Source organism: Epinephelus lanceolatus, chromosome 10 (genome assembly GCF_041903045.1).
Source record: "Epinephelus lanceolatus isolate andai-2023 chromosome 10, ASM4190304v1, whole genome shotgun sequence".
In the NCBI taxonomy this organism is placed as follows: Eukaryota; Metazoa; Chordata; class Actinopteri; order Perciformes; family Serranidae; genus Epinephelus; species Epinephelus lanceolatus.
Genome location: NC_135743.1, coordinates 24,957,870 through 24,974,513, shown reverse-complemented (window position 1 = coordinate 24,974,513; position 16,644 = coordinate 24,957,870). Strand labels below are relative to the sequence as shown.

The window sequence follows — 16,644 nt, the reverse complement described above, 5'->3', positions numbered from 1 at the left end:
GGGACACTTCAAGCGCACTTGGGGGCCCTAAGCAGCTGCTTAGGTGACTTGCGTCGCACCAGCTCTGGGGCAATGGGCGTAGAACCAAAGTCTGGGCCCTGTGCATGAGCAGTCTCCATCCGTGGGCCCCCCGCCCTTCCTCTCTTGATCCATGTCTCTCTCTCACACATCTTTTGAATATATATATTAAAAAATCCCCCTCACCACACCCCCCCATGGGAGTGGTGGTGTGTCTTCCACAAGCTCGGGTCCAGTACCAGAGGCCTGGGAGTTTGAGGGTTCTGCGCAGTATCTTAGCTGACTGCACTCTTCTGGACAGAGACCTCAGATGTTGTACCTAGAATCTGCTGGAGCCACTCTCCCAGTTTGGGGGTCACAGCTCCAAGTGCTCCGATTACCACTGGAACCACTGTTGCCTTTCCTCCCCACATCTATTCTAGCTCCTGTTTCAGCCCTTGGTATTTTTCGAGCTTCTCGTGTTCCTTGTTCCTGATGTTGCTGTCGCTCAGGATTGCTACATCAATTTATTTTCTTTCTTTCCAATTTCCCAGGCATGACCGTGTACATTGGTGCTCCAGCAGCATTAACTGTCTCACTCAGCACAAAGTTCTGTCTTTCAACCAATTTAGTCAGCCAGTTTTAATTGAGTTATGGCACTAATTACTACAGAATAAAGCCATTGCAAACAAAACTAGACGTTTCATTCCAAGCTTATCATGGGGCCACCTTCTACTGGGGCCCTGGGTCATCAGTCCCACTTTTCCCACTAAGACACCGCTGCCCTGTAGTAAGTATAGATGTATGTGTATAGTATACTCGATTTACAGTTATTTCAATATTAAAATGATCTTAGTGATTTTCACTACTACTACACAGTATTGATACATATTGAATTGTATGGTCTTATTTTGAATGCTTTTTGTCAAGACATTTTGATATGTCACAGTGGGGAAAACGTGTTAATAATGAAATTATTGTTGGCTGAATTCAGTTTACCTGCTTCAGTTTCAGGGTCCTGGTATTGTGTAAGAAATGTCACATTGTCATGGCTTACAGGGACAGTTGACTAGAACAGAGCCACCGTTGATGATACTAGCAACACCTGTGTGTTTTCTACTGTGACAAGTCAAAATGTCTGCCGTGAAAAAGGTGTACTGTGCAAACATTTGTCGGGTGTCTTAAAAAAATGCAACAATTAATGTATTTGTTCATCTGTCTTTTATTCTTTTCTGAAATTCAAATAAATAATGTTTAAATTCAATGAGCCAAAAACAAGCTCATGATGGAATGTAAACTCGGTCAGGTTAAAATAAATAGTAAAAAAAAGTCATGGTAACTGCATGAGGAAAAATATTTTGCCCTTCTTTTGCAGAACAAAGTTTATGGCTATGAATATTTTTTACATTTCCTTCTGAAGGCAAATACATTTTTACACTTGCTCAATAACATAATAAGCCACACCACATAGCATTTGATTCTTACATTGCAGCACAAAAAATCCTTCAAAAGAATGCCACTGCCAGTAAAAGGCATCATGGAAAAGTTGTGAGGACATAGGATTTAATACCGTTTTTGATTAGCTGGGTTTTCGTACACCAAAAGCACAAGTACATTCTAAATCAGAGGGCAAAGTTGTGAAAAATAAAAGGGTCAGTTCTGTAGAGGACACTACTCTTTTCCCAAACTCCCTTGATTATGAAAATTCAAGAAGCAGTTGTGGTGGCGTGAGATACAAAGAAAGACACAGCACTTAAGGCATAGCACTCGAGATGTTCTCTGACAGTCCCCAAAGCGACATCTGCCGCCTTCTCCCTCCCCAAGCTGCTCTGGCCAGTGGCCTGAACCATCGTACCGCGTGGCTGCATCCGGCAGAGGACTCTCCTCCACCAGGCTGGGATTGGGGGTTTCATTTGCTGCATGACCCTTCTCCATGGGGGGTTGAGGGGGAACTGAGTCCTGGGTGTCAGAGCCACTAGAGAGAATCAAAGCCTTGGACACCTCCAATCTGAAGGCCATGAGAGTCAAAGGTGCAGATGCTGCCCTGTGGTCCTGTCTGTACAGGAGCCAGGAGTTGACCAAAGCCAGATCTGTTAGGTACCAGAGCACCGCTTGAGGCCAGCGGGTTGGAGCTGAGGCAGTGAGAGGGATAGAGTAAAGATTCTGCAAGTCTCTGTTGAGTTGAGCGGACATCTGGGCCTTCTCAAAGTTGTCAATGAGTGACACCATGTTCCTCTGGCTATTGCCTGCGGTAGAAAGTATGAAGCCACAGTGTGATCTGCGTAACATCAGCTTCCCGTCTGAGCTTACAAACTCATCTCCGATCTGTCCTCGGGCTCCTCCGACCCTTCCTGCACCATGAACCCCAGCTACTAAGAGACGCTCCAGCATAGCAGGTGTGGAGAGCTCCTGTCTGCAAAGAAACACCATGCTACCTTTAGGGACCATTTTTTCTACGGCATCCTCTTTGCTGGACAGACCCACCTTCAAATCCACATGTAGGAGCAGACCGCCAAATCCAATTAATGTAGTACAGTAAAGAGACAGTTTCTTATTGTGCATCTTTCCAGTCAAAGGGAGTGGATACTGGTCAACTGCATAATCACCCTCTCGCTTCAGTGACTGGCACCCTGCTTTGAAGCGGCACAATAATGGCCGAGCCTTCCACAGGGGATCAATCTGTGTCCTTGAACTGTTCGGGTCATCTGGCGTGTCCCTTTCCCTCTGCCCGTCACTACGCTGACAAATTTCACTTTGTCTGCTTAAGACAGTTTTACCTTGCTGTGCACTTTGACAGTCACTACCATATCTTCCTTCCTGCATATTACCATTGTCTGGATCTTTCGCAGTGGCAAGCTTCAACATGCGAGACAGCTCGAGGAAACGTGAAAGTGGCATGGCTTCAGCAATCAAGGGCACCTTAGTCAAGTCCTCCCAATACAGCTTTGGACTGGGAAACTGAAAAATAGCAAGAGACCAAGTATAATTTTAGTCATCTCATGGTCTAACTAACAGAGTGAAGTAAACATTAACAAAAAAAACAATGGAGCCCAGACCTTTAAAGTTCCCATGGCAATGTGTATCCCAACAAACTGTGCAACCTCTCTGGCTGTGACAGGTTCGGACATGTTGGACAGTTTGTTTGTGCAATTGGCAATTTCTCCCCAGGTATCCCAACCAAAATACTTGGAGAAGTAGTCAATGGGCTCTCTGGTCCTTTTTTCCTCTGCTAGTGCTTGGAGCTGGCTCCCTGACGTTTGCAAACTAAGGAAGAAAAACAACATGTTTAAACATAATCATCTCCAAAGCCTGAGTTAATTTAATTTTCCAATTTCAGAAAGTCTTAGGTTACAATGAAACAATTTCCACACAATATGACAGCGTTATTTTATCTTAAAAAAATAGGAGAATTCTTTTTTTAAGCAGTGCTCTGTGAAGGTTTGAGGACAAAAAATGAAGATGTACTGTACCTTTGTGACATTTCATCTGGCTGCCGAGGGCTGTTTTTCTGGTTTCTGGAGAAATAAGCCATTACTTCTGCTTCTGAGTCAAGCGGAGGGTCAGGCAATTCAAAACCACCAACGTCCTCTTCATCAGAACTCTGGAGGAGAAAGTCCCTGAGGTCTGTTGGATGCTGCCACTCAGTGTCTGCTTCAGCTGTAGGACCAGATTACATGCAGACGAGTTATATAAAGTATGATCAACATTTTTAATAAACAGCTAAAGGACATTTAACAAGTAGATACAAATACAGGTAATTGTGAAATAGAAAACATACCTTGTCCATCTGCAAAGTCACTGACCCCTGGTTCTGACAATAGTCCCCTCACTCTCATGTCCTGGTAGTCTGGTGCAGAATGGCTCCCTGTTAACAGATTCAGCATTAAAATCCTCCTATAACCTTTGGTAAACACACTGGAAAAGGAAATGACTCACTTAAATGACTACCTGTTGCTTGATGTTCTGTCTGCTGGGCATCGCTGGACGCCCCCGTTGTTAAATTCCCACTGTTGGCCTGAGCAGCTCCCAGCAGAACTTCCCTCTCCTCCTCCTTCACTGGGTAGAAGATGCACTGGTTGGTACTGAATTCAGGGGTGATGTGACAGTCGCTCGCCATCTCTCCACTCTCCATTACTGAAAGCAAAAAGCCAAAAACATCCGTCTCTGAAGAGATAAAGCCCGCAGAGGCTTACAGACTTTGCCTGAGTCCAGACCCTGGAATCCGCTCACTCCACTGAGCTGACTGATTCATCTGGCATTGTGACATGAAACAGCGATGTCACAGTCTAAATTAAAAATGACCAATGAGTGCTGCGGTGGGACTAACAGTGTTGTCAAGCTGTTTTTCAGTGTTGTCAAGCGGTGCACCGGAATAAATGAGGAGTAATAACAACAATGGCGAGCACCAAGACAGATGCTGCTATTGAGGCTGTTCTAAGTCAACATGTCTTCTTCTACAGCTCAACATAGTAGTTTGTTTTACTATACTGCACTCCACTCTTAAAACACCCGCAAAAGCGGTATGTTGGCATGGCTACACATCAGTGTGGACTTAAAATTACATTAGATCCAGGAAGATACATTGGTCTCTAGTGATTGGTTAGAGAAAATCAATCCCATTCCCCACAGACATCAGTTAGAGTGGACGCAATATCAGACTGAAGATGGAAACAGAGTGTAACCAGTTGACAATTCTGTCTGTTATCAGGCAAATACAGACTGGCAACGCAGTGCACAAAGTGGGTTTACCACCACATAGGGTTATTTAATCTTCACCTTTCAAAGCTAGAGAGCTGGGAGGTGATTAGCTTAGCTGAAAAAATAGCTAATAGCTAAATCTGGTACAATAATTTTATTTTTTATGAGATTCCTTTTTGTACAAAATTTACAAATTTAATAAACTTAACTAACCTTTCAGTCTTAATGCTAAACGAAGCTAAGCTAATAGTCTCCTAGAACTCAATACCTAATGCTTAGACATGAGTGGTATTGTTGTCTTAAAGAAAGAAAATAATCATATTGTCCAAAATGCAGAACTCATACTACAATGTGCTTTCAGTGTGGCCTAATACTTACATGGGCTGGAGGTGTTTTCATTGCTGACTGGCTCCACATTCCATCGGATGTGTCCACTGTCCTCTGTAGCCTGGGCCTCATTCAGCATGAGACTGCTCTCCTCCTTTACCAGAACAGTCCTTATATCACGATGGTGCTGTGGCTGAACACATGCGCTCTGTCTGTTTGGACATGTGGGTGCAACCAGTCCTGGATCTAAGTTACTGTCTTCAACCTTGATTTCTTGGCGCCCAAGGGCTACATTCTCAGCAAAGCTGCCCAAACCCTGAAACGACAACAAATGTAAGTTTGCAATGTTGAATTAATTATTTTTTGTTAATGTATGGTAATTGTTGGTATGTTTTGCACCTGTCTTTGATTGTTACTCGCTGTCATCAGGCACGGTTCCATGTCAGCAGTCTCTCTCTGTGTAGAGGTCAGGAACTTCTCAAATATGATGCCCGGAGACCGGTCAGACTCCCTGTCGTGTTCCTCTCCTCCCTGCTGTCCTCTTACCTCCTCAGCGCTAGTGGGAACCGACTCCAGCTCAAATGAAACTTGCTCTTCAGGAGATTCCTCTAATGTAGAGCGCATGGAAGGCAAAGATGTGGCAGGAGCAGTAGCTTTGTTGGCCTCAGGACTAGTCTCTGGTTGTGAAGTCTTTGCGCCTGCCTTGCCTGCATCATTCATTTCTGAATCGGAGCTAATGGGACGTTTTTCATAAACTACCTGACATTCATCTTGTTCTTTCTCTGATTCTGTTTCTCTGATCGTATCTCCACCGGAAACTCTCTTTGATATTGCATCCCGTTTTAGACGTCCTATTCCTTTTCTCCTGCCCCTAGTAGTATTCCTGAAAACAGCTCCTTTCCCACCTTCTTTTTTCTTCTGCACTAACATTTCTTCCTCCTCTTCTTTGATCTCCACGTGGTGAGTGGAGCATGACACAGTCTGCAAAGTTAAATTTTTCCCAGTTGCTGTTCCATCACTAACTTGCACAGGAAGTTTGTCATTGCTTCCACTCTCAGAATTGCAGGTTTCATTTGATTCATTTTGGGGAACAGTGTCTTCGGGAGAGGTTGGTTCATCTTTCTCAGTCTGCTCCCCAACAGTAACTAAATCTACCTCGAGAAGTAAATCATCCTTAATGTCTTCATCTGTGGTACCCTGGACTTCAGATTCTGAGCTGGGAATCCTCAAGGAACCTTCTTCCTTCTTGTCTTCATCTGATGCCAAAGGCTCTCCTGTCTCCAAACTCTTTGTCTGAGTAGGGGTATTTAAAGGAGATTCAGATGTAAAGTCTGGAGGGGTCTCACTGGTTTGCATTTTATTAGATGCTGAGTAAACTTCTGAAGAGGTATGATATTGATCATCAGTTTGTGTTTTACTTCCAGCCTTATTTTCATAGGCACTCACTTCAACATCTGAAGGAGGAACAGGTAAAGATGGGGATGGAATCAAAGCTGGGAAAGAGACACTTCGCTCTCTGTCCTCTAATGCCATCTCTGCCATCTCAGGCTCTGTATCCCAGTCTGCAGCAGTATTTATCATCCCAACAACCTTATCGTGCTGTTTTGGGAGCTGGTAAAGATCCAACCTGGAGACACCTTCAAAGATATTCCCATTAGTGTAAGTGAGACCGGGACTCTCTACGATATGCACTGTCGTCTTGTGTTTCTGAAGGGATGAGACTTCGCTAAATCTCTCCCCACAGTCCTTACACTCTAAGGCACGCTTGGAATGAGAAGTTATTACTCCTTCAGTTTCCACTTTTGAGGAGGCTTTACGTTTCCTGGTGGTCTTTGGCGTGGTTTGCAGCGTCTCAGGTGCTTGATGGGAAACCTGAAGCGAAGACAACAGCGAAAGAGCTTTCTGGGTCTTTTTGGGTCTTCCACCTTTTTTTGCACCTTTCGCTGTGAGACTTTTTGTAGATTCACTTGTAGAATGTTTGGGTTTGTTGTCTTTGCCTTGTTTGGACCTTTTTTGGGCCTCCTGTGGCGAAGCCTCCTTTGTCTGGCCTGATGTTTTTGAAGGGTCTAACTTGTAAACTTTCAGTTGAGGCTGTTTATGACCTTTCAGTAGAAGTAGAGCATCTTGCGTGACATGTGGGCCAGGTGTGTCCGCTGAAGCTACGCTTGTTTTTGTACTGACCTTTTCCTGTTTTGCCAAGTTTTTCTTCTGCTTCCCAACCTTTGCATTCTTGGGCTGATTTTTTTGCATTATTTTTGCTTGTTTTTTCTTTTTAAATACAGGTGAGGCTACAGTTTCTTGCTCACTTATGTGCATCACACCCTTTTTGGCCACTTCTTTTTGCTTTTTCATTTTATTTCTTCTGGTATCCTCTTTGATTTGTTGCACTGGTGGATCCTGGTTTGATGAAGGCGATTTACTTTCAGCAGTAGATACCAAATGCTCCTCTTTCTTGTCCCTTTTCCCCTTTCTTCCTTTCTTTTGTGATGGTACCTTTTTCTCTGAGAGATGTGTTGTTTTTTTACCTCTTATCACCTCTTCCTGCATTGGCTGACACTGCTGTGATGGCTTCTTCTGTTTTTTGTTTTTCTTATCTTTGCTTTGCGGACCAAATTTAACAACAAGGTGGGACTTTTTCCTTCTTTGCCGTTTGGCAGGTATGGCATCAATTTGATAATCATCCTTGTCTAGGGATCCAACCAGTTCTTGCATATATCCTTGAAAGATAAATGCCCTGGCTGGCTTTCTTTTCCGCACTTTCACCAGTTCTTGAGCTGACATTACATTTACAGGTAACTCTGATATCTGTGGCACCTGCTTGGTCTCCAAGTGTGATGGAACCTCTTCTTTAGCAGGTGGATCATCTACTTCAGACAGGTTCTCCACCTGCTCCCGACCTTGCTTGCCATGTACCAGCAATTTCTCAGATGGTTCTTGTTGGGCTTCTTCCTGTGTCCCTTGTGGTGCAGCATGATCCACAAGGTTGCCCTGATCTTGACTCACTGTTTGCACCTGTGAATCAACCTCTCTGTTGAGATTACTTTCAGATTCACTTGGAGTTTGTGTAAGTGTATCTGGTGGAACAAAAGGGCAAGCAGGAAGGCCCTGTTGCTCTGTTTGTAAAGGTGTCAGCTCCAACTCAACTGTGGTCACATGTGGTGGGGCTGACAGGCTGGCCTCCTGCTCATCTAATACGGTCTGATCTGTAGTCTTCTCCAGGTCAGTGATTGGTACAAGAGAGGAAGATGGGAATTCATTTTGGGGCACTGTTTGGGATTGTTCTAGTTCCTCCGTTGGTATAAGTTCTAGTATGACTGTTTGCTCAAGGTTTTGCTCAACCCCATTCTGACAAACCATCTGATCCATAGGATCAGACTGAATTGCACTAATACCCTGCTGTTGAAGGATCTGATGCATCTGTCCCTCAGGTCTTTCTGTATGTTCAGTCTGAACGAGTGTTAGCTCTATATTTTCACCTGCTGCCATGTGGGAACCTAGCTCTGAGAAAGAGGGGTTTTCCAGCTGTCCATCTGGTGTGATAGGTTCCAGTATAATTGTTTGCTCCATTGAATCACATGGGTTGTTTAAAGAGTTCAATTCAACTGTCTTAGACTCTGTCTGTTTCAGCCCTATAAAATCTATCTGTGGTGGATTCAAATTCACAGTTTCTGCCGGAGGTGGTATCTGCTGTACTTCAAGAGGTGGGGCGTGAGGTGGCACCTGCCCCAATATGACAACTTGGTTTACTTTCTGCACATTCCCCAAGGATTCAATAAGTCTGCGAATCTGCTCTGTGTCAATATTGGCATCGACTTTTTGCAGAGGTCCATTTGGCTCCACCTGTAATAGTGCTGGCTGGCAAATAGATATTGGAGTTATGATGGGTGTGCTTTGTTTCCCCTGATGTCCAGCTGGGAGAGCCTTACCAGCTGCAGCAGGCAACAGATTGTGCTTAGTTTTCATGTGATGTAGCCGTGTCTTGGTACTCTTGAAAGTGGCCTTGCATACAGAACAAGGGTACTTTATTGTAGGAGCACCTGAAGATAATAAAGAAAGGAGGTTGTGATACACTGTGGAATACTATGAAAAGCACAACATTTTTTCTGCAATCGGATAGACACAGCTTGTTATATGTATTATTTAGAGATGCACCCCTAAAGGATTTCAGGCCTGATAACTATAACTGATAATTTTGTTTTGTTTGTTTGTTGTGGCCACTATCAATATTTAAATCTTACAAAGGCAAAAATGTAAAGAGGACAATAATTATATATATTTTTGACAAGTTTGTTTTTCGACCACCAGACCAATATTTATATTAAAGACATACATTTGTTGTAAACTTGGCTAAATAACATAATTCATGCCAGACCTTATATCCTTTTTTTATAGGCATGTAAAGGCTACAAAAACCATTCAAATAACTTTACATATTCTTGTACTAATTAACTGTTAGCTAAAGCCCTTGACTCCACTGTTGAGACCAGCTGCAAAGGCCAATAACATATTGGCCCCTGATATATCATGCATCCCAAATCATTTTATAATTTTGGATCATGCTAGCCGTTCTGTGAGACTGCACATAGGCACCGTGGTGCTTTAAACTAAATGCTATAGTCAGTGGGTATAATGTTTATCACGATCACACTCTTAGTTCAGTGTGTTAGGATGCTTGCATCTGCTAATTAGCACAAAACACAACACGTCTATCTGAGGTTGATGGGAATGTCATTAGTTTTACCAGATTCCTGGATAAATTCAATTTTGACCTAATGATGGCGCCGCATGCCAAGTTACGGGATTAACAACAAGCTCACAATTCATCCTGAGGAGGACATGAAAGTCTGTACCAAGTTGTGTGGCATTCCATTTAATAGTTTTGGAGACATTTACTTCACAGTCACAAATGTGAACCTCATGGTGGCATTAGAGGAAAGTAAGAGGTTCACCAAAGTTGGTAGGATACATCCTTTGGGAACCATGAATGTTTGTACAAACTTTGATGGAAATCAATCCACTGGTTGTTGGGTTATTTCAGTCTGGACAAAAATGGTGGACAGACTGACAGACAAACTGATATCGTCATACATACCAAACATTTTTCTTACCATCATCTTTCTTCAGTTGTGCTTTAGCTGTGGTGTCTTCCCCATCAACTTTAGCTCCCTCTGACAAGTGTGACACCATGTGTTTCTGCAGAGCTTTGGACATGGTGAACCTCTTTCCACACTCCTTGCAGACATACGGCCTCTCTCCAGTGTGTGTGCGGCGGTGATACTTCAGCAGTGTCATCGTTTTGCAAGGTTTCCCACAGTCAGTGCACGCATAACCATCCTGGCCAAAATGAATTTTTTTGTGATGGGTGAGCTCTGAAGACTTGTTGAAGGCCTGGCCACAGATTGGACACTTGAAGGGTTTCCTCTCTGTGTGGGCTTTCTGATGCACCATGAGCTCTGTGGAGTTTGTGAAGTGGCGGTCACAAACGTAACAGGCGAAAAGAGCATTCCTCAGTATGCACTGCTCATATTCTGCTGGGTGGCTCAGCTTCAGGTGACGCTCTTTGCTCTTGTGATCACTGAAGATAATGTGACAATCCATGCACTGTAGGGAGAGCTGAGATGCTGTAGGGAAACAGGGCAGGAGGGCGTGACAGGTTACAGTACATATAACACACATCCATATAGAGGCAAGTATCTATAGAAAGTATAAAGGCTTTCAAAGGAAAAAAGTGCCTCTGGTGGGTATATAATGCACCTTCATGTAGTAAACATACTGCAAATAAATGTTTTTCTGTGCAAAAAAAATTATATATACATACTGGAAGGAGAGCCTACCTTTTAACAACTTCCCCTTAATGGCAAGATAATGCTGCCTTCATTTATTGTCATGCACAGGAAGTGCAAATCAGAAACACCTCATTATTGTCCTCTGTATATTGGACTTATTACAGTGGGAAAAAACACGGACACCTGCAGTATAACCTGACCTGGTTCAAAAACCTTTTAAGACAACACAAACCTCCCAACTACAAAATGTGACTTTAAGTGCTCCTAAATTTTAATTTTCATAGTGGCACATGTTTAGTCTTAAATTAATATCAAACACCACCAGATCTTTCAATCCATGCCTGGCTCATAAAAGAATAACACATAACAACGCACATACAAGGTAAGATACTCACATGTGAGAGGCATAACTAGTGGTTTGGACATGTCCATCTTCAGAGGATCTATCATGGCCTTCTTGGAAGGAACGTATTTCCTCCCATCACGTACACCTTTGTCCTGTTTCTTTGCCTTTTGCTTGTCACACCCAGGATTTGTATTTGTGTCAGGTACCGGTTCTGTTGGGGCACTTGGCTTCGAAGCAGAGTCCGTCTCCATCCCTGCAGTGTTAACTGATGGCTCTGTCAGTGGCTGAACAGCGGGCTCATTCTCCACCGCTTTTGTGACTACCACATTTGCAGGTGTTTCTGCTGCTTGCACCCCTGTCCCATTTTCCTGTGGCGTGACAACTGTTTCAGTCCCAGCAGGAGCAGCTGATTTATTCTCTTCTTCTTGTACATCTGGTTCACTCTGTGCTGGCTGAGTTTCAGTATTGGTGTCCAGTGGTTGCTCTGTGGTTGCTGTGGTCACAGGGTTTGGCCCGCTGTTGGACTGGGTCGGGCTCTGCATGGCTCCCTGCCTCCTGGCCTCTCAAATGCACTTGTTCATACGTTTCTGTGAAACAGGTCCCAGACAGAAACACAGAATGACTGTTAATTACACAGATACACCAGCACATACATGAACACTTGCTGAAGGTACCAAACAAACAATGCAGTGTTTTGCATTTATGTGTATTTAAGTGAAACAGCAGGCTATACTTGGGATGCAAAACAAAATTGGGAAAAATCTCTGAGATAGGGAAACAAAATAAAATGTTTTGTATCATTCACATGCTCTGTAAAAAAGCAAGCTTGGCACAATTTGATTTTTAAAAGCAGTGAACAGCATCTTTGTTATCTACAAGGCGACAGCTGGGAGACCAGAGAATGAATGGGTTTTAAACATTTGTATTACAAAGGGGAGACGGACGGGTATGGAGGGCAGCCGCTGGAGGCTTAAGTATTAACCCAAATTCAACACTTTAATTTGTATGAATGTGGATGAACAGTGTTTTAACATGCTCATATTGTCTTGAGAAACCTCTTCATCCTAACCACCAACGTTATACACAAATAACGGTAGCCAGTTAGCTTAAATACACTAATTTACGGTATAATTCGGGACGAAATGTTAGCATTTCCGAGCCGTTACGGCGCCAAAGATGCTAAATATTCACTCACTTCACGTCCCCTCTTTCACATAGACACCCGTGTATCTGTATGGATGCTGGAGGATGCAGATTTAAGGATACCGAGGCTAGCTCGTCCGCCCAAACATCTCCGCGTCGTTCCGCACAAAGCCAACACAGACAGCTGCAGACACCGTGACGTCACGTCTGACAAAAGCCGCAGGGGAGTCATGGGAATCATAGTTTTTCCCCACAATCAGCCCCCAATCCATACAGGAGTATTGTCCATGCTACTTAAACACTAGAACACAGCAGTTTTTATACCAAAACTTGATTTAAGCAGCTTAAAACAGTTGAGGACATTATATCTTTACACATATACAAAATATAGAGGTGTTGGTAAAACTTTTTTGTATTTTTTTTTCATCCACAAATTCTCCCTCACTTGAGTCTTATGAATGTAGGACTGAAAAACAGCCATCTAAGTCAAACTTAACAGAGATAGTTAACACCCAAATGAAAAACGCATTTTCTTTCTCTCACCTGTGTTAGTGCTATCTATCAATGTTCTGGTATGAGTTGCAGTGTTGGAGATATGGTCTCTTGAATATAAGAGAACTCTCTCTCTTACTCCTCGTCACCCCCTATGCGACATAAGGCCTCAATGAGCTCTTTCCACTGCACTCGATCCTTGGCATTATGTTGCGCCTCTCCCCATGATAGGTTCATGTTTTCCAACTCCGGTGTCACAGTTCTGTGCCGGGTGGTTTTGGGCCTTCCGGGTTTTCTTTTGCCTGGTGGTGTCCATCTTGAGGTGACTCTTGTGATCCAGCCCTGCTCTAATCTTAGGACATGGCCTAGCCATCTCTAACGTCTGTGTGTGATTTCTTCATTCTGTTTGTGAAGGTTGGAGATTTTGTTTGGCATATTTATCTGAGGCATCCATTGTGAAAGGCTTCCACTCTCATCAACTTTACCAGATTGGTCTGAGGAGAGGAGCAGGACAAAAGTCAGCACACTGGCTCTCCAGGCCTAGGGGTTGGGCTGACATTAAAAACGTCACCCCATAAAAAACACACCGTTACAGAAACTACAATGTGCAAAACTCAGCTTGTGGTGCTAAAAAAAAGTCAGTGGTGCTAGGTGAGCTTGCAGCAGATGCACACTTCCTCCTGCATGGTGATGCATTTGGCAGGTGTAGTTTGGTAGAAAGAAAGCAGTTCCTACATGAAACTGCTCACAACAAGGTCTGTGGATTATTTGAGTAACTGGGTCATGATTTCTGAAAAAAAGACATCGCTTTTGAGTTTTTCAAATGTATTTTTTGGCGCTTTGAGTACCACAAGCTGAGTGCCATCTAGTGGGAGAGGATGCAGACATCTCTACCCATGATCTCTAACACTCGGCAACTCACACCAAAATAATCTAGACTGAGAAATAGCGCTGCAAGTAATAGGAAAATGGCACTGCAGTTACTACTGGCACTGTAAGTTTTGGTCAAATTACATAACATCCTTACTCAAAAATTCTAGGGGGGGGGAATTGTCCCTGAGACACAGCAAAATAAGACTGAATAAACAGCACTGCAGCATGTGATGTCGGATCGTCACAGGGATGCACCCACTGTGAAACCCAATTATTACAGTCCCTGAAAACCTCATATACTAATAAAAAAGTCCATCAGTGCACTATGCTGCATCATTAATGCTATGACTGCTCATATCTCAATATTTTTAACATTTACATATTTAATGAAATACTTTATAGCTAAAATATGATTTGTAGCCTTCTCTGTTATGTCCTCTAGTTGTTAATGATGTATTTTAAAACTCTGTAGCTACAGCCATAATGCGTATTATTCATATCCCATACATTGCACAGCACTGTAGAAACCGCATTAGAATTAGAAAGTGCTCAGTATGGCAAGCTGATCAGCCATGCATAAACTCATAATGACAGGATTTATAATTAATGAGATTATGTCGAAGTCTCTTGAGCTCCATTAGCTCTCACTGTATTAATAACTCAGCCATTACTTACGGTACAAACCATTAAAACTTCAAACTGCTGATTGTGGCAGGCTGATTGTGGCAGACTGATGATCAATCGACCATATATAATCTTGTAGTAATGGTTTTTATGAGTGATCAAATACACGGATGCCCCGCACCGTTGGTTCTGCTCAAATATCTCAATCCTTGCTATTTTTAAACACGCTGCTTTAACTCCTAACAACACTGCACCTTTTATAACACGCAAGATTTTGCCTTTGTTTCAATTTAGTTTTGACACTTTTGGAAAAGGTTATATTATAGGTGTAACATCCATAAAAAATGTGTTGCTGTGGCGTAACTATAAAACCATAAATTACTTTAAAAAAACAACAACACAGTACTACATACATAAAACCCCACAGTACACATAACATATTTTAAAACGCCCCCTGGCATAAGTAATGTTGGTAAAACATACTGGGAAAAATAGTGCCTGGGGGCTTCTAAATTCAGACTGTTTACTCAAAATTATTCCAAATCTTTCAGTTGTTTAAACCAGCGGTTCCCAACCTTTTCCCTTAGGGTATCCCTTTTCTATCACTGAGTAAACTGACAATCCTTGAGTGAGTGATATAAATAGCTGATATTATATTAAATGCATAATAATAACATACAAGACAACTGATGAATTGTACAATTAACCCAAATGGTGAACAAAATAACTGCAGGAAGTTTATGTAAAATTAGGAATTTTAAGCAGATTATTTCCTGTGAATATCACCTCAGAGATGAGTTTCCTTTAATTTTATTAACTTTTAATACAACTCAACAAGTCTGTATTGTTCTTCTTTTCTTTTTTAAATATACATACAAGGCTTCTTTTTTGATGAATTCTGTGTTTTCTCCTACATGGCACTTGGTCTGTTATCTCTTTGGTTGTTGGTTAACTGCGCACTATTCTCATGCAGAACAAGGCTATTCATAAAGGCTCTGTGAATATTGTGTTCAGGTCTTCATAGTGCCTTATCTTGAGGGATTTTTAAAGTACATATCTTAAATAATATTCCAAACTTTAGTTTTCTTAACAGAAATGAATGAAATGCTGAGATAAAGGCACTAAATATCCTCTTTTAAATGTTGTCTTACACCTGGTGCTCAACCCAACACCAAGGAAGCTTATTTAGATATGTTTCAGTATTGCAGGACTGGTGCCAGGCCAGTTATTTGGAAATGAATGTGGCCAAAACAAAAGAACTTGTAGTACACACTAAGGGAGTTACTAATGTTACCCCTGTTGTGCTTAACAACCAGCCTGTGGAGGTTGTGGATCATTTTAAGTGTTTGGGTACAATCATTGATCGCACCTTGAGTTTTAATGAGCACTCAGATAGCATTTTTAAGAGAGCAAATCAGCGACTGTTTTTAATTAGGAAATTGAAGAGCTTTGTTGTAAGCAGTCACATATTGGAAATGGCATACAGAGGTCTTGTGGAAAGCATCTTGCAGTTTAATATAGCTGCTTCGTATGGGAATCTGAATGTGAAGCAGAAAAACAAGCTTTCCTCAATTGTGAAAATTGCAGGGAAGGTGGTTGGTAAGCCACAACTTCAACTTGGTGAGTTGTTCAATGGGGCAGTTGTCAGGAAGGCCAGACAGATATCTGGGAATACTTAACACCCCTTAGTTTGAACTGCTTCCATCCGGCCGCAAATTCAGAGTCCTGAGGGCGAACCGGAACATATATAAGAAATCTTTCATTCCACATGCCATACATGCTGTGAACATAACATGATTGTACCTGCTGTTGCTCTTTTTTGCCTATTTGCACAACAACTTTACTTTTCTTTTCCTTTCTGTTGTGTGTCTTGATGAGTGTCCTGATTTTGTCTTGTGTAGTTTGGTGTCTGGAGAGGCCGAAGACAAATTCCCACTACGGTGGATAATAAAGTTTTATCTTAACTTATCTTATCTCTCTCCTGTGGCTCAGAAGGAAGGTAGAGCGGGTCGTCCACTAATCAGAAGATCAGCGTTTCGATCCCCGGCTCCTCCAGTCTGCATGTCGAAGCGTCCTTGAGCAATATACTGAACCCCAACTTGCCCCTGGTGGCTGTAGCAGGCGGCACCTTGTATGGTAGCCTCGGCCACCGGTGTGTGACTGTGTGTGTGAATGGGTGAATGTGACTTGTAGTGTAAAAAGTGCTTTGAGTGGTCAGAGGATGAGAAAGGTGCTATACAAGTGCAGGTCCATTTACACCCTTTACAATCAAGAAGGCCTTGTGAGGCTTTGGCAATCTATTATTGGCAGTGTTGGTAAGAGGGTCATCTCTGTGCATACATTGCATTTTGCAGAGTT

The 16,644-nt window shown here is 42.6% G+C and overlaps 1 protein-coding gene across 1 annotated transcript; it reads right to left on the bottom strand.

Moving 5' to 3' along the window:
• Positions 1-1,203: 1,203 nt before the first annotated feature.
• Positions 1,204-12,484, bottom strand: znf576.1 (zinc finger protein 576, tandem duplicate 1). The gene is made up of 10 exons (XM_033641747.2): positions 12,350-12,484; positions 11,204-11,741; positions 10,131-10,643; positions 5,422-9,059; positions 5,074-5,338; positions 3,946-4,131; positions 3,776-3,862; positions 3,468-3,654; positions 3,054-3,261; positions 1,204-2,955 (listed from the first exon to the last, which is right to left on the bottom strand). The coding sequence occupies exons 2-10, from the start codon at positions 11,694-11,696 to the stop codon at positions 1,669-1,671; spliced, it is 6,864 nt and encodes a 2,287-aa protein (XP_033497638.2). The 5' UTR covers positions 11,697-11,741; positions 12,350-12,484; the 3' UTR covers positions 1,204-1,668.
• Between the last annotated feature and the right edge of the window lie 4,160 nt (positions 12,485-16,644).

Excerpts from the sequence above, each read along its gene's own strand:
- znf576.1 (XM_033641747.2), bottom strand. The coding sequence starts at position 11,696 with ATGCAGAGCCCGACCCAGTCCAACAGCGGGCCAAACCCTGTGACCACA. Across the intron at positions 9,060-10,130 it reads ACAACTGAAGAAAGATGATG|GTGCTCCTACAATAAAGTAC; the intron begins GTAAGAAAAATG and ends TATTATCTTCAG. Across the intron at positions 3,655-3,775 it reads TGACTTTGCAGATGGACAAG|CTGAAGCAGACACTGAGTGG; the intron begins GTATGTTTTCTA and ends CTGGTCCTACAG.